The sequence below is a fragment of the Oncorhynchus keta genome, chromosome 25 (assembly GCF_023373465.1).
Source record: "Oncorhynchus keta strain PuntledgeMale-10-30-2019 chromosome 25, Oket_V2, whole genome shotgun sequence".
NCBI lineage: Eukaryota > Metazoa > Chordata > Actinopteri > Salmoniformes > Salmonidae > Oncorhynchus > Oncorhynchus keta.
In genome coordinates this window covers 37,792,519-37,818,166 of record NC_068445.1, presented here as the reverse complement: position 1 = coordinate 37,818,166, position 25,648 = coordinate 37,792,519, and the positions used below count along the sequence as shown (strand labels likewise).

Below are 25,648 nucleotides of genomic sequence, written 5' to 3'. Positions count from 1 at the left end.
CCTTGATGTCAAGTCATTACAGTTTTTACAATCATCTTGGCACTAATTTCAGAACCTTGATGTCAAGTCATTACAGTTTTTTACAATCATCTTGGCACTAATTTCAGAACCTTGATGTCAAGTCATTACAGTTTTTTACAATCATCTTGGCACTAATTTCAGAACCTTGATGTCAAGTCATTACAGTTTTTTACAATCATCTATTCCATATTTAAATATTTAAATATATTCAAATATTCCATATTTAGATCATGAAAGTTTCAGGATAACGAGATCCATTGACACCAATCCAAATCAAACTGTATTTGTCACATGCTCCGAATACAACAAGTGTAGACTTTACAGTGAAATGCTTAGTTACAAGCCCTTAACCAACAGTGCAGTTCAAGAAGAAGAAAATATTTACCAGGTAGACTAAAATAAGGTGGGTGTGTAGGTGGGGGCGAAGTGACTATGCATAGATAACAAACAGCGAGTAGCAGGAGTGTACAATAAGGGGGGGGTCAATGTAAACTGTCCGGTGGTGATTTTTAGGAATTGTTCAGCAGTCTAATGGCTTGGGGGTAGAAGCTGTTGAGGAGCCTTCTGCGGTAGCAGAGAAAACAGTCTACAACTTGGGTGACTGGAGTCTCTGACAATTTTATGGGCTTTCCTCTGACACTGCCTATTATATAGGTCCTGGATGGCAGGAAGCTTGGCCCCAGTGATGTACTAGGCCACCTGAGAGGTGGTCGTGGGCCTCGTTTGAGAGGTGTTGGGGAACGTGGTAGAGGACAAGGCCACGGACCAAGACAGTGGCAGTGGCAGCAACAGCAAAGAGTGTCCATTGAAATCCGAGCAATAGTTCTAGACCATGTCGTAAATCATGACAACGACTGAGGCAGCTACAATGATTCAACCAAACCTCAGAAGATCAACCGTGGCCTCAATCATCAGAACGTTCCGCAATGAGTCTTCAGAATGCACTAAACATTAGGCTACTCTCAATTGTCAAATGACTGTATACTGCATGCCAATGTGTACCACAGAGTAGGTGATGTGAGTAAATGTGTTCTTACTGTCATTTTCCCTGCAGAATTGAGACTAGGCCAAATAGGGGAGGCAGAGGCTAAATTAGGACTGACCAATAAGAGCGGGCTGTGGTCAATTTGGTTCGGGCCAGAAATAACATTCGCCTTAAAGAAATTCGGCAGCACATCTTGGACAATGATGACATGTTCAACAATGTGGAAGCCATCAGTTTGCTGACTATTGCACACATGCTGAAAAGGCACGAGGTGTCTCTAAAACAGCTGTACCGTGCCTTTTGAAAGAAATGCAGACCGAGTTAAGCAACCGAGGACTGAGTATGTTCGGGTATATTCAGTTTCAAGATGCCTGTTGTGAAAAATTCTACATCATTGTAATCTGTAATTCTCTTTCCAAAATGTATTTTTAGAGGGTGATGGAGCTGGATGCTGATGAAAACCGTCACAAATTGCTATTTTTGGATGAGGCCTGGCCAAGACAAAGAGGAGTGGTCGGAATTTAATTTGCCAGCAGGCAACCATCCAAGTACCTGGACAACGTGGGGTTAACATCACCATGTGTGCGGCTATATCAGAAGATGGTGTGGTTGGACGCAGTCCCCGTATTGGATCATATAATGCAGCTCTCCTTGTAACCTTCCTTGATGAGCTAAATCAGGACTGGGCTGATGGCGTGACCTATGTCATTGTGTGGGATAATGTCAGGTTCCAAATGGTGTCATGGATGACGCATGCAATGACATCACGGCAGACCAGTGTCAGGCCTGGATTCGCCTGAAGATTCCTTCCCAAGATGTTTGGCTAATGAAAACACCCATTGTGATGTGGATGAGAACCTGTGGCCAAATCCACAAGACAGGGTTGATGGAAATATAGAAGTACAGTAATCAACCCTTTGTTTAGCTTTTTACAGTAAGCCAGGTGAGGAACACTGCAGGTGATGTTTTACAGTAAGCCAGGTGAGGAACACTGCAGTGATGTTTTACAGTAAGCAAGGTGAGGAACACTGCAGTTGATGTTTTACAGTAAGCCAGGTGAAGAACACTGCAGGTGATGTTTTACAGTAAGCCAGGTGAGGAACACTGCAGTGATGTTTTACAGTAAGCAAGGTGAGGAACACTGCAGTTGATGTTTTACAGTAAGCCAAGTGAGGAACACTGCAGTTGATGTTTTACAGTAAGCCAGGTGAGGAACACTGCAGTTGATGTTTTACAGTAAGCCAGGTGAGGAACACTGCAGTTGATGTTTTACAGTAAGCCAGGTGAGGAACACTGCAGTTGATGTTTTACAGTAAGCCAGGTGAGGAACACTGCAGTTGATGTTTTACAGTAAGCCAGGTGAGGAACACTGCAGGTGATGTTTTACAGTAAGCCAGGTGAGGAACACTGCAGTTGATGTTTTACAGTAAGCCAGGTGAGGAACACTGCAGTTGATGTTTTACAGTAAGCCAGGTGAGGAACACTGCAGTTGATGTTTTACAGTTGAGGAACACTGCAGTTGATGTTTTACAGTAAGCCAGGTGATGAACACAGCAGTTGATGTTTTACAGTAAGCCAGGTGAGGAACACTGCAGTTGATGTTTTACAGTAAGCCAGGTGAGGAACACTGCAGTTGATGTTTTACAGTAAGCCAGGTGAGGAACACTGCAGGTGATGTTTTACAGTAAGCCAGGTGAGGAACACTGCAGTTGATGTTTTACAGTAAGCCAGGTGAGGAACACTGCAGTTGATGTTTTACAGTAAGCCAGGTGAGGAACACTGCAGTTGATGTTTTACTGTAGTTTTTTCTTTTTTGTATAGCTAATTATTTTTGCTTTGATTCAATGAAACCTTTGTTGTGATTTTATTGTATTTCATCAATAAATGTCAGATTTTGTTCAATGATTCCACTGTGTCTGTAGTATTCTCTTTACTAGTCCTTTTACAGTGATGTATTTACGTGTAGTACCATAATGAAACATGTATCACATATTTTGTACTACAATATTTAATGATTGTACGAACAACTACACAGTGACACTGTCGGTATCTTGTGTGTGGGTGATCTAAATTAATGTTCCTATGGTATTTCATGATAAATGAGTTATTTGAACCAATGATTCTGCAAGCGCAAGGTTTCTTTAAAGATATGAATGCACAATGTAATGTTTTGAATGTTGGACAGCTTGTGTTACAAGTGATGACTGTTTTGAGTTTATAGTTTTGAAAAATGACTAAATCGCTCTGAAATTAGTGCCAAAGTGATTGTAAAAAACACAGAAAAATAGGATACATTTTTGGCACAAATATAATACAAGGCGGAACGAATTGAAATAGGAAATGTATGTGCCTGGCAATTGGGCAATAATTAATAGACATTGTGTAGGAATAAGTAGCAGAAGTCGTGTGTGTGTGTGTGTGTGTGTGTGTGTGTGTGTGTGTGTGTGTGTGTGTGTGTGTGTGTGTGTGTGTGTGTGTGTGTGTGTGTGTGTGTGTGTGTGTGTGTGTGTGTGTGTGTGTGTGTGTGTGTGTGTGTGTGCATGGATTCTTCCTGGTTGTACATATCTAATTGAGTGGAGTCTCTCCCCGGTGTGTTTCTCCCTACAGCAGCCTACAGAGTACTTTGACATGGGGATCTTCCTGGCCTTCTTCGTAGTGGTGTCTCTGGTCTGCCTCGTGCTGCTCATCAAGATCAAACTAAAACAGAGAAGAAGCCAGGTGAGGACACACAGACACACACACACACACACACACACACACACACACACACACACACACACACACACACACACACACACACACACACACACACACACACACACACACACACACAGTCAATCCCTATACCAGTCTGTCAATCCCTATACCAGTCTGCTGTTCCCACATGCTTCAAGAGGGCCACCATTGTTCCTGTTCCCAAGAAAGCTAAGGTAACTGAGCTAAACGACTACCGCCCCGTAGCACTCACTTCCGTCATCATGAAGTGCTTTGAGAGACTAGTCAAGGACCATATCACCTCCACCCTACCTGACACCCTAGACCCACTCCAATTTGCTTACCGCCCAAATAGGTCCACAGACGATGCAATCTCAACCACACTGCACACTGCCCTAACCCATCTGGACAAGAGGAATACCTATGTGAGAATGCTGTTCATCGACTACAGCTCGGCATTCAACACCATAGTACCCTCCAAGCTTGTCATCAAGCTCGAGACCCTGGGTCTCGACCCCGCCCTCTGCAACTGGGTACTGGACTTCCTGACGGGCCGCCCCCAGGTGGTGAGGGTAGGCAACAAAATCTCCTCCCCGCTGATCCTCAACACTGGGGCCCCACAAGGGTGCGTTCTGAGCCCTCTCCTGTACTCCCTGTTCACCCACGACTGCGTGGCCACGCACGCCTCCAACTCAATCATCAAGTTTGCGGACGACACAACAGTGGTAGGCTTGATTACCAACAACGATGAGACGGCCTACAGGGAGGAGGTGAGGGCCCTCGGAGTGTGGTGTCAGGAAAATAACCTCACACTCAACGTCAACAAAACTAAGGAGATGATTGTGAACTTCAGGAAACAGCAGAGGGAACACCCCCCTATCCACATCGATGGAACAGTAGTGGAGAGGGTAGCAAGTTTTAAGTTCCTCGGCATACACATCACAGACAAACTGAATTGGTCCACTCACACAGACAGCATCATGAAGAAGGCGCAGCAGCGCCTCTTCAACCTCAGGAGGCTGAAGAAATTTGGCTTGTCACCAAAAGCACTCACAAACTTCTACAGATGCACAATCGAGAGCATCCTGGCGGGCTGTATCACCGCCTGGTACGGCAACTGCTCCGCCCACAACCGTAAGGCTCTCCAGAGGGTAGTGAGGTCTGCACAACGCATCACCGGGGGCAAACTACCTGCCCTCCAGGACACCTACACCACCCGATGTTACAGGAAGGCCATAAAGATCATCAAGGACATCAACCACCCGAGCCACTGCCTGTTCACCCCGCTATCATCCAGAAGGCGAGGTCAGTACAGGTGCATCAAAGCTGGGACCGAGAGACTGAAAAACAGCTTCTATCTCAAGGCCATCAGACTGTTAAACAGCCACCACTAACATTGAGTGGCTGCTGCCAACACACTGTCATTGACACTGACCCAACTCCAGCCACTTTAATAATGGGAATTGATGGGAAATGATGTAAATATATCACTAGCCACTTTAAACAATGCTACCTTATATAATGTTACTTACCCTACATTATTCATCTCATATGCATACGTATATACTGTACTCTATATCATCGACTGCATCCTTATGTAATATATGTATCACTAGCCACTTTAACTATGCCACTTTGTTTACATACCCATCTCATATGTATATACTGTACTCAATACCATCTACTGTATCTTGCCTATGCTGCTCTGTACCATCACTCATTCATGTATCCTTATGTTCATATTCTTTATCCCCTTACACTGTGTATAAGACAGTAGTTTTGGAAATGTTAGTTAGATTACTTGTTGGTTATTACTGCATTGTCGGAACTAGAAGCACAAGCATTTCGCTACACTCGCATTAACATCTGCTAACCATGTGTATGTGACAAATAAAATGTGATTTGATGATTTGAGACACACACACACACACACACACACACACACACACACACACACACACACACACACACACACACACACACACACACACACACACACACAGACACACAGACACACACACACACACACACAAACAGACACACACACACATACACAGACACACACACACATACACATACACATATACATACAGTTGAAATCGGAAGTGTACATACACTTAGGTTGGAGTCATTAAAACTAGTTTTTCAACCACTCCACATGTCTTGTTAACAAACTATAGTTTTGGCAAGTCGGTTAGGACATCTACTTTGTGCATGACATAAGTCATTTTTCCAACAATTGTTTACAGACAGATGATTTCACTTATAATTCAATGTATCACAATTCCAGTGGGTCAGAAGTTTACATACACTAAGTTGACTGTGCCTTTAAACAGCTTGGAAAATTCCTGAAAATAATGTCATGGCTTTAGAAGCTTCTGATAGGCTAATTGATATCATTTAAGTCAATTGGAGGTGTACCTGTGGATGTATTTCAAGGCCTACCTTCAAACTCAGTGCCTCATTGCTTGACATCATGGGAAAATCAAAATAAATCAGCCAAGAACTCAGAAAAAAACTGTAGACCTCCACAAGTCTGGTTCATCCTTGGGAGCAATTTTCAAATGCCTGAAGGTACCACGTTCATCTGTACAAACAATAGTATACAAGTATAAACACCATGGGACCACGCAGACGTCATACCGCTCAGGGAGGAGACGCGTTCTGTCTCCTAGAAATGAACGTACTTTGGTGCAAAAAAGTGCAAATCAAACCCAGAACAAAAGCAAAGGACCTTGTGAAGATGCTGGAGGAAACAGATACAAAAGTATCTATATCCACAGTAAAACGAGTCCCATATCAACATAACCTGAAAGGCTGCTCAGCAAGGAAGAAGCCACTGCTCCAAAATCACCAAAAAGCCAAACTACAGTTTACAACTGCACATGTGGACAAAGATCGTACTTTTTGGAGAAATGACCTCCCATCTGATGAAACAAAATAGAACTGTTTGGCCATAATGACCATTTAACCAGGTAGGCTAGTTAATGACCATCGTTATAATGACAGATTATTTGTATTATTATTTTTATTTCACTTTATTTAACCAGGTAGGCTAGTTGAGAACACCTTTATTTAACCAGGTAGGCTAGTTGAGAACACCTTTATTTAACCAGGTAGGCCAGTTGAGAACACCTTTATTTAACCAGGTAGGCTAGTTGAGAATCACCTTTATTTAACCAGGTAGGCTAGTTGAGAACACCTTTATTTAACCAGGTAGGCCAGTTGAGAACACCTTTATTTAACCAGGTAGGCTAGTTGAGAACACCTTTATTTAACCAGGTAGGCTAGTTGAGAACACCTTTATTTAACCAGGTAGGCTAGTTGAGAACACCTTTATTTAACCAGGTAGGCTAGTTGAGAACACCTTTATTTAACCAGGTAGGCCAGTTGAGAACACCTTTATTTAACCAGGTAGGCTAGTTGAGAACACCTTTATTTAACCAGGTAGGCTAGTTGAGAACACCTTTATTTAACCAGGTAGGCCAGTTGAGAACACCTTTATTTAACCAGGTAGGCTAGTTGAGAACACCTTTATTTAACCAGGTAGGCTAGTTGAGAACACCTTTATTTAACCAGGTAGGCTAGTTGAGAACACCTTTATTTAACCAGGTAGGCCAGTTGAGAACACCTTTATTTAACCAGGTAGGCAAGTTGAGAACACCTTTATTTAACCAGGTAGGCTAGTTGAGAACACCTTTATTTAACCAGGTAGGCCAGTTGAGAACACCTTTATTTAACCAGGTAGGCAAGTTGAGAACACCTTTATTTAACCAGGTAGGCTAGTTGAGAACACCTTTATTTAACCAGGTAGGCTAGTTGAGAACACCTTTATTTAACCAGGTAGGCTAGTTGAGAACACCTTTATTTAACCAGGTAGGCTAGTTGAGAACACCTTTATTTAACCAGGTAGGCCAGTTGAGAACACCTTTATTTAACCAGGTAGGCTAGTTGAGAACACCTTTATTTAACCAGGTAGGCCAGTTGAGAATCACCTTTATTTAACCAGGTAGGCTAGTTGAGAACACCTTTATTTAACCAGGTAGGCAAGTTGAGAACACCTTTATTTAACCAGGTAGGCTAGTTGAGAACACCTTTATTTAACCAGGTAGGCCAGTTGAGAACACCTTTATTTAACCAGGTAGGCTAGTTGAGAACACCTTTATTTAACCAGGTAGGCTAGTTGAGAATCACCTTTATTTAACCAGGTAGGCCAGTTGAGAACACCTTTATTTAACCAGGTAGGCCAGTTGAGAACACCTTTATTTAACCAGGTAGGCTAGTTGAGAACACCTTTATTTAACCAGGTAGGCTAGTTGAGAATCACCTTTATTTAACCAGGTAGGCCAGTTGAGAACACCTTTATTTAACCAGGTAGGCTAGTTGAGAACACCTTTATTTAACCAGGTAGGCCAGTTGAGAATCACCTTTATTTAACCAGGTAGGCTAGTTGAGAACACCTTTATTTAACCAGGTAGGCCAGTTGAGAACACCTTTATTTAACCAGGTAGGCTAGTTGAGAACACCTTTATTTAACCAGGTAGGCCAGTTGAGAACACCTTTATTTAACCAGGTAGGCTAGTTGAGAACACCTTTATTTAACCAGGTAGGCTAGTTGAGAATCACCTTTATTTAACCAGGTAGGCCAGTTGAGAACACCTTTATTTAACCAGGTAGACTAGTTGAGAACACCTTTATTTAACCAGGTAGGCTAGTTGAGAACACCTTTATTTAACCAGGTAGGCTAGTTGAGAACACCTTTATTTAACCAGGTAGGCTAGTTGAGAACACCTTTATTTAACCAGGTAGGCTAGTTGAGAACACCTTTATTTAACCAGGTAGGCCAGTTGAGAACACCTTTATTTAACCAGGTAGGCTAGTTGAGAACACCTTTATTTAACCAGGTAGGCTAGTTGAGAACACCTTTATTTAACCAGGTAGGCTAGTTGAGAACACCTTTATTTAACCAGGTAGGCTAGTTGAGAACACCTTTATTTAACCAGGTAGGCTAGTTGAGAACACCTTTATTTAACCAGGTAGGCCAGTTGAGAACACCTTTATTTAACCAGGTAGGCTAGTTGAGAACACCTTTATTTAACCAGGTAGGCTAGTTGAGAACACCTTTATTTAACCAGGTAGGCTAGTTGAGAACACCTTTATTTAACCAGGTAGGCTAGTTGAGAACACCTTTATTTAACCAGGTAGGCCAGTTGAGAACACCTTTATTTAACCAGTTAGGCTAGTTGAGAACACCTTTATTTAACCAGGTAGGCTAGTTGAGAACATCTTTATTTAACCAGGTAGGCTAGTTGAGAACACCTTTATTTAACCAGGTAGGCTAGTTGAGAACACCTTTATTTAACCAGGTAGGCTAGTTGAGAACACCTTTATTTAACCAGGTAGGCCAGTTGAGAACACCTTTATTTAACCAGGTAGGCTAGTTGAGAACACCTTTATTTAACCAGGTAGGCTAGTTGAGAACACCTTTATTTAACCAGGTAGGCTAGTTGAGAATCACCTTTATTTAACCAGGTAGGCCAGTTGAGAACACCTTTATTTAACCAGGTAGGCTAGTTGAGAACACCTTTATTTAACCAGGTAGGCCAGTTGAGAATCACCTTTATTTAACCAGGTAGGCTAGTTGAGAACACCTTTATTTAACCAGGTAGGCCAGTTGAGAACACCTTTATTTAACCAGGTAGGCTAGTTGAGAACACCTTTATTTAACCAGGTAGGCCAGTTGAGAACACCTTTATTTAACCAGGTAGGCTAGGTGAGAACACCTTTATTTAACCAGGTAGGCTAGTTGAGAACACCTTTATTTAAGCAGGTAGGCTAGTTGAGAACACCTTTATTTAACCAGGTAGGCTAGTTGAGAACACCTTTATTTAACCAGGTAGGCTAGTTGAGAACACCTTTATTTAACCAGGTAGGCTAGTTGAGAACACCTTTATTTAACCAGGTAGGCTCGTTGAGAACACCTTTATTTAACCAGGTAGGCTAGTTGAGAACACCTTTATTTAACCAGGTAGGCTAGTTGAGAACACATTTATTTAACCAGGTAGGCCAGTTGAGAACACCTTTATTTAACCAGGTAGGCTAGTTGAGAACACCTTTATTTAACCAGGTAGGCTAGTTGAGAAACCTTTATTTAACCAGGTAGGCTTGTTGAGAACACCTTTATTTAACCAGGAGAACACCTTTATTTAACCAGTTGAGAACACCTTTATTTAACCAGGTAGGCTAGTTGAGAACACCTTTATTTAACCAGGTAGGCTAGTTGAGAACACCTTTATTTAACCAGGTAGGCTAGTTGAGAACACCTTTATTTAACCAGGTAGGCTAGTTGAGAACACCTTTATTTAACCAGGTAGGCTAGTTGAGAACACCTTTATTTAACCAGGTAGGCCAGTTGAGAACACCTGTATTTAACCAGGTAGGCTAGTTGAGAACACCTTTATTTAACCAGGTAGGCTAGTTGAGAATCACCTTTATTTAACCAGGTAGGCCAGTTGAGAACACCTTTATTTAACCAGGTAGGCCAGTTGAGAACACCTTTATTTAACCAGGTAGGCTAGTTGAGAACACCTTTATTTAACCAGGTAGGCTAGTTGAGAATCACCTTTATTTAACCAGGTAGGCCAGTTGAGAACACCTTTATTTAACCAGGTAGGCTTGTTGAGAACACCTTTATTTAACCAGGTAGGCCAGTTGAGAATCACCTTTATTTAACCAGGTAGGCTAGTTGAGAACACCTTTATTTAACCAGGTAGGCCAGTTGAGAACACCTTTATTTAACCAGGTAGGCTAGTTGAGAAGACCTTTATTTAACCAGGTAGGCCAGTTGAGAACACCTTTATTTAACCAGGTAGGCTAGGTGAGAACACCTTTATTTAACCAGGTAGGCTAGTTGAGAACACCTTTATTTAAGCAGGTAGGCTAGTTGAGAACACCTTTATTTAACCAGGTAGGCTAGTTGAGAACACCTTTATTTAACCAGGTAGGCTAGTTGAGAACACCTTTATTTAACCAGGTAGGCTAGTTGAGAACACCTTTATTTAACCAGGTAGGCTCGTTGAGAACACCTTTATTTAACCAGGTAGGCTAGTTGAGAACACCTTTATTTAACCAGGTAGGCTAGTTGAGAACACCTTTATTTAACCAGGTAGGCTAGTTGAGAACACCTTTATTTAACCAGGTAGGCTAGTTGAGAACACCTTTATTTAACCAGGTAGGCCAGTTGAGAACACCTGTATTTAACCAGGTAGGCTAGTTGAGAACACCTTTATTTAACCAGGTAGGCTAGTTGAGAATCACCTTTATTTAACCAGGTAGGCCAGTTGAGAACACCTTTATTTAACCAGGTAGGCCAGTTGAGAACACCTTTATTTAACCAGGTAGGCTAGTTGAGAACACCTTTATTTAACCAGGTAGGCTAGTTGAGAATCACCTTTATTTAACCAGGTAGGCCAGTTGAGAACACCTTTATTTAACCAGGTAGGCTAGTTGAGAACACCTTTATTTAACCAGGTAGGCCAGTTGAGAATCACCTTTATTTAACCAGGTAGGCTAGTTGAGAACACCTTTATTTAACCAGGTAGGCCAGTTGAGAACACCTTTATTTAACCAGGTAGGCTAGTTGAGAACACCTTTATTTAACCAGGTAGGCCAGTTGAGAACACCTTTATTTAACCAGGTAGGCTAGGTGAGAACACCTTTATTTAACCAGGTAGGCTAGTTGAGAACACCTTTATTTAAGCAGGTAGGCTAGTTGAGAACACCTTTATTTAACCAGGTAGGCTAGTTGAGAACACCTTTATTTAACCAGGTAGGCTAGTTGAGAACACATTTATTTAACCAGGTAGGCTAGTTGAGAACACCTTTATTTAACCAGGTAGGCTCGTTGAGAACACCTTTATTTAACCAGGTAGGCTAGTTGAGAACACCTTTATTTAACCAGGTAGGCTAGTTGAGAACACCTTTATTTAACCAGGTAGGCTAGTTGAGAACACATTTATTTAACCAGGTAGGCCAGTTGAGAACACCTTTATTTAACCAGGTAGGCTAGTTGAGAACACCTTTATTTAACCAGGTAGGCTAGTTGAGAACACCTTTATTTAACCAGGTAGGCTTGTTGAGAACACCTTTATTTAACCAGGTAGGCTAGTTGAGAACACCTTTATTTAACCAGGTAGGCTAGTTGAGAACACCTTTATTTAACCAGGTAGGCTAGTTGAGAACACCTTTATTTAACCAGGTAGGCTAGTTGAGAACACCTTTATTTAACCAGGTAGGCTAGTTGAGAACACCTTTATTTAACCAGGTAGGCTAGTTGTGAACACCTTTATTTAACCAGGTAGGCTAGTTGAGAACACCTTTATTTAACCAGGTAGGCTAGTTGAGAACACCTTTATTTAACCAGGTAGGCCAGTTGAGAACACCTTTATTTAACCAGGTAGGCTAGTTGAGAACACCTTTATTTAACCAGGTAGGCCAGTTGAGAACACCTTTATTTAAGCAGGTAGGCTAGTTGAGAACACCTTTATTTAACCAGGTAGGCTAGTTGAGAACACCTTTATTTAACCAGGTAGGCTAGTTGAGAACACCTTTATTTAACCAGGTAGGCTAGTTGAGAACACCTTTATTTAACCAGGTAGGCTAGTTGAGAACACCTTTATTTAACCAGGTAGGCTAGTTGAGAACACCTTTATTTAACCAGGTAGGCTAGTTGAGAACACCTTTATTTGTAGGCTAGTTGAGAACACCTTTATTTAACCAGGTAGGCTAGTTGAGAACACCTTTATTTAACCAGGTAGGCTAGTTGAGAACACCTTTATTTAACCAGGTAGGCTAGTTTACCTTTTAACCAGGTAGGCTAGTTGTGAACACCTTTATTTAACCAGGTAGGCTAGTTGAGAACACCTTTATTTAACCAGGTAGGCTAGTTGAGAACACCTTTATTTTACCAGGTAGGCTAGTTGAGAACACCTTTATTTAACCAGGAATTCTAGTTGAGAATCACCTTTATTTAACCAGGTAGGCTAGTTGAGAATCACCTTTATTTAACCAGGTAGGCTAGTTGAGAACACCTTTATTTAACCAGGTAGGCTAGTTGAGAACACCTTTATTTAACCAGGTAGGCTAGTTGAGAACACCTTTATTTAACCAGGTAGGCTCGTTGAGAATACCTTTATTTAACCGGGTAGGCTCGTTGAGAATACCTTTATTTAACCAGGTAGGCTAGTTGAGAACACCTTTATTTAACCAGGTAGGCTAGTTGAGAACACCTTTATTTAACCAGGTAGGCTAGTTGAGAATCACCTTTATTTAACCAGGTAGGCTAGTTGAGAATCACCTTTATTTAACCAGGTAGGCTAGTTGAGAATCACCTTTATTTAACCAGGTAGGCTAGTTGAGAACACCTTTATTTAACCAGGTAGGCTAGTTGAGAACACCTTTATTTAACCAGGTAGGCTAGTTGAGAACACCTTTATTTAACCAGGTAGGCTAGTTGAGAACACCTTTATTTAACCAGGTAGGCTAGTTGAGAACACCTTTATTTAACCAGGTAGGCTAGTTGAGAACACCTTTATTTAACCAGGTAGGCTAGTTGAGAACACCTTTATTTAACCAGGTAGGCTAGTTGAGAACACCTTTATTTAACCAGGTAGGCTAGTTGAGAACACCTTTATTTAACCAGGTAGGCTAGTTGAGAACACCTTTATTTAACCAGGTAGGCTAGTTGAGAACACCTTTATTTAACCAGGTAGGCTAGTTGAGAACACCTTTATTTAACCAGGTAGGCTAGTTGAGAACACCTTTATTTAACCAGGTAGGCTAGTTGAGAACACCTTTATTTAACCAGGTAGGCCAGTTGAGAAGACCTTTATTTAACCAGGTAGGCTAGTTGAGAACACCTTTATTTAACCAGGTAGGCTAGTTGAGAACACCTTTATTTAACCAGGTAGGCTAGTTGAGAACACCTTTATTTAACCAGGTAGGCTAGTTGAGAACACCTTTATTTAACTGAACAACTCTCCCTCCATCTCTTGTAAAGTGACTGTTCCACTGGATGTCATAAGGTGAATGCACCAATTTGTAAGTCGCTCTGGATAAGAGCGTAAATGACTTAAATGTAAATTTAGGTAGGCTAGTTGAGAACAATTTCTCATTTACAACTGCGACCTGGCAAAGATTAAGCATAGCAGTGTGACACAGACAACACAACAAAGTTACACATGGAATAACATGGAATAAACAGTAAACAAGCCAATAACACAATTAACAAGTCAATGACACAGTAGGAAACCTACATACAGTGTGTGCAAAAGGCATGAGGAGGAAGGCAATAAATGGGCCACAGGAGTGAATAATTACTATTTAGCAGATTAACACTGGAGTGATAAATGAGCAGATGATGATGTGCAAGTAGAGAGACTGGTGTGCAAAAGAGCAGAAAAGTAAATAAATAAAAACAGTATGGGGATGAGGTAGGTAGATTGGGTGGGCTATTTACAGATGGACTATGTACAGCTGCAGCGATCGGTTAGCTGCTCAGATAGTTGATGTTTAAAGTTGGTGAGGGAAATAAAAGTCTCCAACTTCAGCGATTTTTGCCATTCGTTCCAGTCACAGGCAGCAGAGAACTGGAAGGAAAGGCGGCCAAATGAGGTGTTGGCTTTGGGGATGATCAGTGAGATATACCTGCTGGAACGTGTGCTACGGGTGGGTGTTGTTATCGTGACCAGTGAACTGAGATAAGGCGGAGCTTTACCTAGCATAGACTTATAGATGACCTGGAGCCAGTGGGTCTGGCGACGAACATGTAGCGAGGGCCAGCCGACTAGAGCATACAGGTCGCAGTGGTGGGTGGTATAAGGTGATTTGGTAACAAAACGGATGGCACTGTGAAAGACTGCATCCAGTTTGCTGAGTAGAGTATTGGAAGTTATTTTGTAGATGACATCGCCGAAGTCGAGGATCGGTAGGATAGTCAGTTTTACAAGGGTAAGTTTGGCAGAGTGAGTGAAGGAGGCACTCCTTCACAGTTTGCAACTGGTTTGCAACTGCACATGGGGACAACTATCCTACTTTTTGGAGAAATGTCCTCTGGTCTGATGAAGCAAAAATAGAACTGTTTGGCTATAATGACCATCGTTATGTTTGGAGGAAAAGGGGGATGCTTGCAAGCCGAAGATCACCATCCCAACCGTGAAGCACAGAGGTGGCAGCATAATTTTATGGGGGTGCTTTGCTGCAGGAGGGACTGGTGCACTTCACAAAATATATGGCATCACGAGGAAGGAAAATGATGTAGATATATTGAAGATGACACGGGCATGCTGAGGACACGCTGTATATCATTGGGACACCTGTACATGCACCTGTATATAAGTGGTGGCTGCTGCCACTTTAAGTAGGAGGATAGGCTCATAGTTATGCTCGAACCAGAAAGAAGTGTAAATGTAAGTGGAGGAAACACATGGTTTCTACTACACTACAGATATTGTTATAAACCGTCCCACTCTCCCCAGCCACCAACTCTCTGTCCTCTGCTCCTCTCCCCAGCCACCAACTCTCTGCTCCTCTCCCCAGCCACCATCTCTCTGCCCCTATCCCCAGCCACCATCTCTCTGCCCCTATCCCCAGCCACCATCTCTCTGCCCCTATCCCCAGCCACCATCTCTCTGCCCCTATCCCCAGCCACCATCTCTCTGCCCCTATCCCCAGCCACCATCTCTCTGCCCCTATCCCCAGCCACCATCTCTCTGTCCTCTCCCCAGCCACCAACTCTCTGTCCTCTGCTCCTCTCCCCAGCCACCAACTCTCTGTCCTCTGCTCCTCTCCCCAGCCACCAACTCTCTGTCCTCTGCTCCTCTCCCCTGCCACCAACTCTCTGTCCTCTGCTCCTCTCCCCAGCCACCAACTCTCTGTCCTCTGCTCCTCTCCCCAGCCACCAATTCTCTGTCCTCTGCTCCTCTGCTCCTCTCCCCAGCCACCATCTCTCTGTCCTCTGTCCTCTCCCCAGCCACCAACTCTCTGTCCTCTGTCCTCTACCCAGCCACCAACTCTCTGTCTTCTGCTCCTCTCCTCAGCCACCAATTCTCTGTCCTCTGCTCCTCTCCCCAGCCACCAACTCTCTGTCCTCTGCTCCTCTCCCCAGCCACCAACTCTCTGTCCTCTGCTCCTCTCCCCAGCCACCAACTCTCTGTCCTTTACTTCTCTCGCCAGCCACTAACTCTCTGTCCTCTACTCCTCTCCCCAGCCACCAACTCTCTGTCCTCTGCTCCTCTCCCCAGCCACCAACTCTCTGTCCTCTGCTCCTCTCCCCAGCCACCAACTCTCTGTCCTCTGCTCCTCTCCCCAGCCACCAACTCTCTGTCCTCTGCTCCTCTCCCCAGCCACCAATTCTCTGTCCTCTGCTCCTCTCCCCAGCCACCAACTCTCTGTCCTCTGCTCCTCTCCCCAGCCACCAACTCTCTGTCCTCTGCTCCTCTCCCCAGCCACCAATTCTCTGTCCTCTGCTCCTCTCCCCAGCCACCAACTCTCTGTCCTCTGTCCTCTACTCCTCTCCCCAGTCCCCAACTCTCTGTCTTCTGCTCCTCTCCTCAGCCACCAACTCTCTGTCTTCTGCTCTTCTCCCCAGCGACCAACTCTCTGTCCTCTGCTCCTCTCCCCAGCCACCAACTCTCTGTCCTCTGCTCCTCTCCCCAGCCACCAACTCTCTGTCCTCTGCTCCCCTCTCCAGCCACCAACCTTCTGTCCTCCCCCCACTTCCATCCCCAGCAACACTGCATACCTGTGTATCACCCCAGTCTAACCCTCCGTCCCCCCTCTCCTCTCTCCTCCACCTCTACAGAGTTCTATGAATAGGATGGCCATCCAGGCCCTGGAGAAGATGGAGACCAGGAAGTTCAAGGCCAAGGTCAAGGGTCAGCGTGAGAGCAGCTACGGAGCATCTGATTCACTGACCAGTAGCTCCACCTCTGACTGTGCCATCTGTCTGGAGAAGTACATAGAAGGAGAGGTACTAGACGAACACACACACACACTTCATAGAAACACACACACACACACTGTTCAGAAAAACAGTGGCCAGAAAGGGGTTAGCTTCAGGAACAAAAAAGCATGGTCAGAAGCTGAAGTTGGTTTAAGAAGTCTGTCGAAATATGTATTCTGGACCCTAATCGAGGGAGGGAGCAAGGGTGGGTGGGAAGGAGGTAGAGAGGTCAGAGGGTTAGGGAAGGAGGAGAGGAGGGGGAGATGGAGGGAGGGGGAGAGGGAGAAGGAGGGAGGGGGGAGAGAGAGAGAGAGAGAGATAAAGAGAGGGGGCGAGGAAGGAGAGAGGGGGGAGGGAGGAGAGAGAGAGAGAGAGAGAGAGAGAGGGGGCGAGGAAGGAGAGAGGGGGGGAGGAGGGAGAGAGAGAGGGGGGAAGGGAGGAGAGTGGGGGGAGAGCGAGAGAAAGAGGGGGGGCGAGGAAGGAGAGGGGGGGGAGGAGGGAGGGAGAGGAGAGAGAGAGAGAGAGAGAGAGAGAGAGAGAGAGAGAGAGAGAAAGAGATGGGGGAGGAAGGGGGAGGGAGATGGAGATGGAGGGAGAGTTGTTCAGTGTTGCTGTATAATAATGTGAACAAGAGAAACCTTGCTGCTGTGCTGGTAGCTGTTAGCCGTTCACCCATCAAACACCAATCATGTCCTTAGATATTGTCAGCCTTTACTAACCTTAACTGGTCCCCTCCCCTTCTCCTTCTCTCCCCCTGTCCCCCTACCCCTCTCCTCCTCTTCCTCTGTTCCTCTCCCCCTGTTCCCCTGTTCCTATCAACCCCTGTTCCCCTCTTCCTGTCCCCCTGTTCCTCTCCCCCTGTCCCCCTGTTCCTCTCCCCCTGTTACCCTGTTACTCTCCCCCCTGTTATTCTCCCCTTTTTCCTCTCCTCCTCACCCCCTGTTTTTCTCCCCCTGTTCCTCTGTTTCCCTGTTCCTCTCCCCCTGTTCCTCTCCCCCTGTTTCTCTCCCCTGTTTCTCTCCCCCTGTTTCTCTCCCCCCCTGTTCCTCTCCCCCTGTTCCTCTCCCCCTGTTCCTCTCCCCCTGTTCCCCTGTTCCTCTCCCCCTGTTCCTCTCCCCCTGTTCCCCTGTTCCTGTTCCCCTGTTCCTCTCCCCTGTTCCCTGTTCCTCTCCCCTGTTCCTCTCCCCTGTTCCCCTGTTCCTCTCCCCTGTTCCTCTCCCCTGTTCCCCTGTTCCTCTCCCCCTGTTCCCCTGTTCCTCTCCCCTGTTCCCCTGTTCCTCTCCCCTGTTCCCCTGTTCCTCTCCCCCGTTCCCCTGTTACTCTCCCCCTGTTTTTCTCCCCCTGTTCCTCTGTTTCCCTGTTCCTCTCCCCCTGTTCCCCTGTTCCTCTCCTCCTGTTCCTCTCCCCTGTTCCCCTGTTCCTCTCCCCGTTCCCCTGTTCCTCTCACCCCTGTTCCCCTGTTCCTCTCACCCCTGTTACCCTGATCCTCTCACCCCTGTTCCCCTCCCCTCTCCCCTGTTCCCCTCCTCCTCTCCCCCTCTCCCCCTGTCCCCCCTTTTCCCCTCCTCCTCTCCCACCCCTCTACAGGAGCTGCGGGTCATCCCCTGTGCCCACAGGTTCCATAAGAAGTGTGTGGACCCTTGGCTCCTCCAACACCACACCTGTCCTCACTGTAGACACAACATCATCGGTGAGCTGGTGTTCCCTATGAGCCCTGGTCAAAAGTAGTGCACTATATAGGGAACAAGATTCCATTTGGGACACGCTGTTGTCAGAATGAGGCCTGTAGCTATCTGACAGGAATTTTCCAGTCTGCAAATATTTAACTTTTGTCACACTATGCAACCCGGTAAAACAGTAAGAGACTAATCAATTAATTTAATCGACGTAAAATACCTTTGTCATGAAACTGTAACAAAGCTTACTTTTGAAAGATGTTTCTTTGACACCGTGCGTTAACCAAACTCTCTCCCTCTCTTACACCCCTCTTCTCTTCTCAGAGCAAAGGAAGGGGAACCCCGGCGCTGTCAGCATGGACCCAGTCTACAGCCGGCAGCAGAGGGTAGTCCTGCCTGTCCACTACCCTGGAAGGGTGCACCGTTCTGGGCAGGTGACTGCCTACCCCACCCACACCTCCATGGACCCCCATGGTAACCCCATCACAGTGCTGACAGTGGACCAGCACTCAGACCCCCAGGGCCTGTACCCTCCCCAGTCTTCCCACTCCCGGGCCTTCCTCCGGGACTACCACCCCCACCCAACCCTACACCTGGAACACTCTCTCAACCCCCATCACTGTGAGCTGCAGCACCAGCACCTGGGCCTCAACCCCCCCGCCTACCCCCAGTACCAGCACCTGGGCCTCAACCCCCCCGCCTACCCCCAGTACCAGCAGCCAGGTCCCCGCCACGGCACCTTCAAGAGGCCTAAGTTCCACGGACGCAGCTTTTCGCGGGCCGCCTGCTACTCGCAGTACGAGACCATGTACCAACACTACTACCTCCAGGGCCTGACCTTCCCCCAGCAGGGTGAGGGGACCCAGGGGGCAGCAGGCGTAGGAGGGGTGACTGGGAGCGCCGGGCCCCACAAGGGCCACCACAGCATGGCTTTCCAAGGGGGGCTGCTCTACCCCACGGTGCTCCACATGGCCGCCAGCTCCAGGACGGCTGAGGCAGGGAGCGGTGCCTCGGGGCCGGGCTGTTACCATGGCCACCGCTCGGTGTGCAGTGGTTACCTGGCCGACTGCCCGGGCAGCGATAGCAGCAGCAGCTCTGGCCACTGCCACTGTTCCCCCAGTGACTCTATGCTGGACTGTACAGAGATCAGTAACCAGGGGGTATACGGCTCCTGTTCCACTTTCCGCAGCTCCCTGAGCTCTGACTACGACCCCTATGTCTACCGCAGTAAGAGCCCCTGTAGGGGGTCGCAAGGGGAGCCAGGGGCCACGTCTGCAGGGGCCTCCACCGCCTGCCCCTCCACAGCCGAGGACTCCCTAACCCCAGCTCCCTCGGGGGGACACAATGGCGACAGCCTGCAGCCACAGCCTCTTCCTGGAACCTCAGGGTTCAGTGTGGGGGACCAGCTCTCCAGCTGCAGCAGCCGCTCGTCACTGGAACAACCCAGGGACACCAGCACCACTAGCACTACCTCAACCATGCCTCCAGAGGGAGCCACAGTGGACATGGGGAAGGGAGGGCAGACAGGGGAGGAGACAAGGGGGGAGCATGGCCTGGGAAGAGCAGGGGCGTGTAGCTGCTGTTTCCAGGTGCTCCCTCCCAACATGGAGTGCAAAGGTCAGCAGGGATATCAGAGGCAGAACTCAGACTGGGTGGGGCCTATGGCCTCCTCGGGACGTGGCTGTCAGAGGGGGGCAGAGCAGAACTTTTACCACCCTGGGGAGCACCTGTTGGCTCCGTCGGAGCAGGTAAGCTATGAGGGCCTGCCCTATTGCTTCTACAAGGAGATGAAGGTTCACCGGGCCACAGGGGGGCGCTATAATGAAGACTATGCCGTGAATGTGCAGTATGCACACCACGCTGCAGACTCGGATGCCTGCTGTGGTGTGCTCAGCCAGAGAATACCCATAATCCACCAGGGCACAGACTATGAGCTGGGCTTGGGGACGGAGACTCTGTATCAGAGCAGCCTACTGCTAGCCAGCCTCACCTTGGGGCAGGGGGGCGAGGGGCGGACTGGTGGGCGGGTGGAGCCTGGTGAGGGAGGGTACTTCACCTCAGGACAGTTCAGTGGTCAAGCGAACCCCACCCAGGAAGAAGAGACCAGGGTCCTGTTCCACCCCCTGAACTACACTACCCACGATGCATCTGGAAACAGTAAAGCTACAGACAAGGGTCTGGGGGTATGAGGGGGTGTGGAGCCCAGAAACAGGGACTCAAACAAACAGTCTGTTTGGTACCTAACCGGTCGGTCGGTCAGTCAAGAAAACCTCAGTTGCCTTGCTTTTTTAAGCCTCTCGCTCGCTGAACTCTGAATGTTATCATCCTAGATGGTGATGGTGTCGATTTCTACTGAAATTATATGATGGCCTGCCTGGCGTATCCAGACATAACCAGTTCATTCCTGTGGTCATCAGCAGCTCAGCATAAGCCCAGCTCAACCAACATGACACGTGGCCACGCCTCCCCAGCGGAGTCGACAGGCTCAGATAGATAGAGAATCAGGCTACAACATATGGGTGGAAGTTCACGGTGGTTGAATGTAACAGTGGATGGCTTGGCAAGGCCACAAATCAACACATAGGCTGGCCCAGCCCTCACAGTACCATGGGTTCCAGACAGGGTCAGTCCGGATCCTGAGACCCATTTGGAGAGAAACAAACTGTGTTAGCAGGGCCCGGTTTGTGAGATTTTTCTTCTTCTGATCTAGTAAGTTGTTCTTCACCTCTGGACTCTGGTCTGTGCAAGTTGTTTGAGGATACATTTCATTTGTTTTATAATCACACACATACCTGTGTGTACATGCATATGTACTTTATGTATGTGTTTATTGTACTTTACTGCTCTTATGACAAAACGTTGCATATACAGCTTGGACAACAAGCGTCAACAAACCACCAAACTCAGATGAAAGGTTATGGAAGAGTACCAAAACATCAACTCATTTTCTTTGGGTGGATTGTTGGGGTGGAGTGGAGGGGCGGGGTCCTTGCCAGTTGGAGGGGAGGCAGTTCGTCACAGTCACACACTCTTTCATTGAGCTAAGCTATACTAACTAGACTACAGTTCTCTCTTGGGATACTCAATGGGGTGCAATAGTCTAGAACAATGCAGATAGAATGTTGACTCAGTTCTCTGTTCTACATAATAGAGAGTCTGTTCTATATAGAATACATGTCTCTCTGCGATGTTCAGAACATTGCGCCTTCTAGAACATACACCAGACCAAGCCTTAGGCCCCTGAGCCATCCTTACCATCTTGGGCTGTGTCACCTTTTGACCAAATAAAGGTCCACGTAGTGACAGGGTTTCTCTGCGCTCGTAGAATGACATTTGGATATCTTCAAAGGATTGGATTTATATCGAGTTTAGTCACTACTTGTACGTTAGAAGCTCTTGTTTTGTTTTTGTCTTTTTGCAGTCACTCATCTCGCCTCCTCCTCAACACTTATGCTATAATATACGGATATAATATACAATTCTAATATGGTTCTATAAAGCTGTTGTGTGTCCAAAAAAAGGCCAAAGGAAAAATGATTCACAAGGGATCCCTTTCATACTGTGGCTGTGGATGACACTGAGCAGCTACACAGAAAGCAGCATGTCTGATTGTTTTATTTGATTAAATCATACAGCCCACATCATGCTCTCAAACAATATCAACGTTGTTCATTCATGCCTTCTTTCTGTTGGTTTTCCAGACTGTTTTGACTGTTTCTATGAAATGTACCCATTGTCTTCAAAGGCAATCGTTTTGAAATAGCAATATTGATATGTAAACCCAGAGCTGTAATCAATGAAAGATATTGAGAATCTAATCTTTGCTTTGCATAAAGATATGTACTACAAATATAACATTTTGGGTTACCCCAAGTCACTATTTCATTATTTTGTTTTATTATTTGTAGCACTTAAGAAGATTGTATTAAAAGAAAATGTGTACACAAAATTAATATTTTTTATTTTTATTATTTTCTCCATCATTATCATTTTACAAATGTTTAAAAAAGGCTACAATCTGTATATTTCTGTATCTGTATTGCAGCATATTTCATAAATGGAAATATGTTCTCTGAATATTTATTTACTAATATATTTATCTTCAAGCCATGTCTTATGTTGAGTGTATGAACATGTTTGAGTTCTTTGGTTGCTGTTTGTGATACATCGCTAAATACATGGTAATTGCACACAAAATTATTCAATATTCTCTGACCAAAAATGTATTTAAAAAATGTATTACCTTACAGTTGTGTAATTAAAGTGTTCAAAGATCTGTAAAATATACAGTTTTATTCAAGTAAATCACATTGTTGTGTTTTTTTCCCACCAAACCTTTTCATCTTCATTCAGGGAAATTGACAACAGTGCAGTGTTGATTAGAATTGATATTTTAAATATGGTATAGATCTACATCTCTTTTGGGAAGAAAATTTGGGTAGGTAAGCATATATACGGAACATTTTAAACCACATAACTTTGACTGGCTTGGAGTTAACTGAGAGAGATAGTCCTCTGAAGCTACGTCACAAAAGTGCACCTTGGTAAAAAGTAATGGACTATATAAGGAATAGGGTGCAATTTGGGAAGCAACCCATGTAGCGACCCTACTGTCGTCTGCTTACCTAGAACGTCTGCTGGCCTAGAACTTCTGCTGGCCTAGAACTTCTGCTGGCCTAGAACTTCTGCTGGCCTAGAACGTCTGCTGGCCTAGAACTTCTGCTGGCCTAGAATGTCTGCTGGCCTAGCACTCCTGCTGGCCTAGAACGTCTGCTGGCCTAGAACATCTGCTGGCCTAGAACTTCTGCTGGCCTAGAACGTCTGCTGGCCTAGAACGTCTGCTGGCCTAGAACTTGGAACACTGCTTCTGATCTGTCTCCACCTAGTGGATGGGAAACAACATGCTTAAAATATCCATATTCAAAACTAAGAATCTACAATTGTTAATTCTTGATTCCTGTCCTCCTCAAAATGCATCGTAGGAGAGGTTCTGAGGTGCGTTGAAGGTAGCTATGGTTTTTGAGACGAACACGACTGAGGAGAGCGGACGAAAGCAATCAAGGAAATACAATTAAGATTCACCCCAAGATGAGAACACTGGGGTGTATTCACTAGGAACCAAACGGAAGCAAAAGGAATGAAACTGGGCGGGACCTACCTGAATTTGTCCAATAGAAACTCATTTTCGTTGCAAAACGTTTTCCTTTTGGAGTAAACTGTTTTCGTCGCAAAACGTTTTACACTAATGATTATACCCCTGCTCCAGGGTGAAGTTAGGAACAAATCTAGAATCAGCTTCCCTTCCCCCAATCCTAACATTAACCATTTGTGGTAGAAATGCAATACTGACCCAAGATCAGCGTCTAGGGGCAACTTCACTGTTTCACCCTACTCCAAGAATACTCCCGGCTTGTTGTCACCACCAGGGAGCAGTCAAAGCAGTCTATATTGAAGCACACAATACTTGTCACATGGGCCAGGTGTAGAATTTACAGTGAAATGCATACTTACTAGCCCTTCCCAATGATGCAGAGTGAAAAATAAGTACAATTAAAACAATAGAACAAGACGAATAAAATACACAAGAATGGAGCTATATACAGGAAGTACTAGTACCAGATCACTGTGGAGCTATATACAGGAAGTACTAGTACCAGATCACTGTGGAGCTATATACAGGAAGTACTAGTACCAGATCACTGTGGAGCTATATACAGGAAGTACCCGCACCAGATCACTGTGGAGCTATATACAGGGAGTACCAGTACCAGATCAATGTGGAGCTATATACAGGAAGTACCAGTACCAGATCACTGTGGAGCTATATACAGGAAGTACCAGTACCAGATCACTGTGGAGCTATATACAGGGAGTGCCATTACCAGATGAATGTGGTGCTATATACAGGAAGTACCCGTACCAGATCACTGTGGAGCTATATACAGGAAGTACCAGTACCAGATCACTGTGGAGCTATATACAGGAAGTACCAGTACCAGATCACTGTGAAGCTATATACAGGAAGAACCAGTACCAGATCACTGTGGAGTTATATACAGGAAGTACCCGTACCAGATCATTGTGGAGCTATATACAGGAAGAACCAGTACCAGATCACTGTGGAGTTATATACAGGAAGAACCCGTACCAGATCATTGTGGAGCTATATAGAGGAAGTACCAGTACCAGATGAATGTGGTGCTATATACAGGAAGTACCCGTACCAGATCACTGTGGAGCTATATACAGGAAGTACCCGTACCAGATCATTGTGGAGCTATATACAGGAAGTACCAGTACCAGATCACTGTGGAGCTATATACAGGAAGTAGCAGCACCAGATCAATGTGCAGGTTCACACTAGGGACAGTGTGAGGTGAGAAGAAGGAGCTGAATTCCCTTCAAACCATCCTATTATGATAGTTATGTCTTTATAGCCATTTGGGGAAGTGGACGTGTCTGTTATAGCACGATAAGAGAGAGCATAATTTTCATTTTTTTTGCCACAGTGTTGCATTAGACAATGATGCTGCACTAGAGCGGTTAGGTACCACATCATTATCTGATCAGATGGATGCTTAAAAGGAGAACTGTTTGGGACAACTAATTATAATGTCATTCTTCAATGCAATATCTTTTCCTTGTGTTTCTTGGTCCCCAATCAAAATACAGTGCAGCAATATGATATACTGCACATTTACCATATCGACATGCCTGTATACGGTGTGACGTATTACATCAGTCATGGTTTGAGTAACATGCTTTATGCAAATCTACTCTCTAAGTCTATGTGCAGTCTAGGTAAGTCTAAGTCTATTTGCAGCCTGGACCACGGCAGTCAGGCCATTCCCACACCCAGGTGAGCTTCAAGGACCTTATCCATGACTTGTGCACGGCCAGGGGGCAGAACAACCACTATGGACCCCCAAGAGTATGCAGCCATCCTGCACACTCAGCTCAGCTTTGCGCTTTGCACAAGGTCTCAGTCCCTCATCCTCTACGACGGGAGGCCAGCCCTGCATAAGGATCCTTTTCAGTTGGGCCAGTAGAGGATCCCGGTCTGTCCACTGTTTGATCTGTTTGGCATTCACAGGTGACTTTGACAATCTCTCCATTAGGAAACTTATCTCGGGAGGCACCACAGTTGTGGCGGGCATCTCTGGTAGCTGGAGACGGCTGAGCATGTCTGCGTTTGCATTGCCCTTCCCCCGCTCTCTACACAATAGTGTACTCATAAGCTGACAGTGTGAG

The 25,648-nt window shown here is 45.5% G+C and overlaps 1 protein-coding gene and 1 long non-coding RNA gene across 3 annotated transcripts in view; both read left to right on the top strand.

Annotated features, from left to right (window-relative positions):
* The window catches only part of LOC118378690 (E3 ubiquitin-protein ligase znrf3-like), a 249,180-nt gene extending 226,422 nt beyond the window's left edge, over window positions 1-22,758 (top strand). Inside the window, exons 5-8 of one of the 2 annotated variants that reach the window (XM_052479230.1) lie at window positions 3,617-3,724; window positions 16,581-16,748; window positions 18,309-18,411; window positions 18,722-22,758. In XM_052479230.1, coding sequence (XP_052335190.1) covers window positions 3,617-3,724; window positions 16,581-16,748; window positions 18,309-18,411; window positions 18,722-20,586 — 2,244 coding nt within the window. In that variant the 3' untranslated portion in view covers window positions 20,587-22,758. Of the gene's footprint in view, window positions 1-3,613; window positions 3,725-16,580; window positions 16,749-18,308; window positions 18,412-18,721 lie in introns of both variants that reach the window. The other variant, XM_052479229.1, reaches the window with a different exon arrangement.
* On the top strand, window positions 2,035-2,911 carry LOC127911749 (uncharacterized). The gene is made up of 2 exons (XR_008079197.1): window positions 2,035-2,479; window positions 2,586-2,911. It is a non-coding gene; the product is annotated as an uncharacterized LOC127911749 (long non-coding RNA).
* Window positions 22,759-25,648: the final 2,890 nt, after the last annotated feature.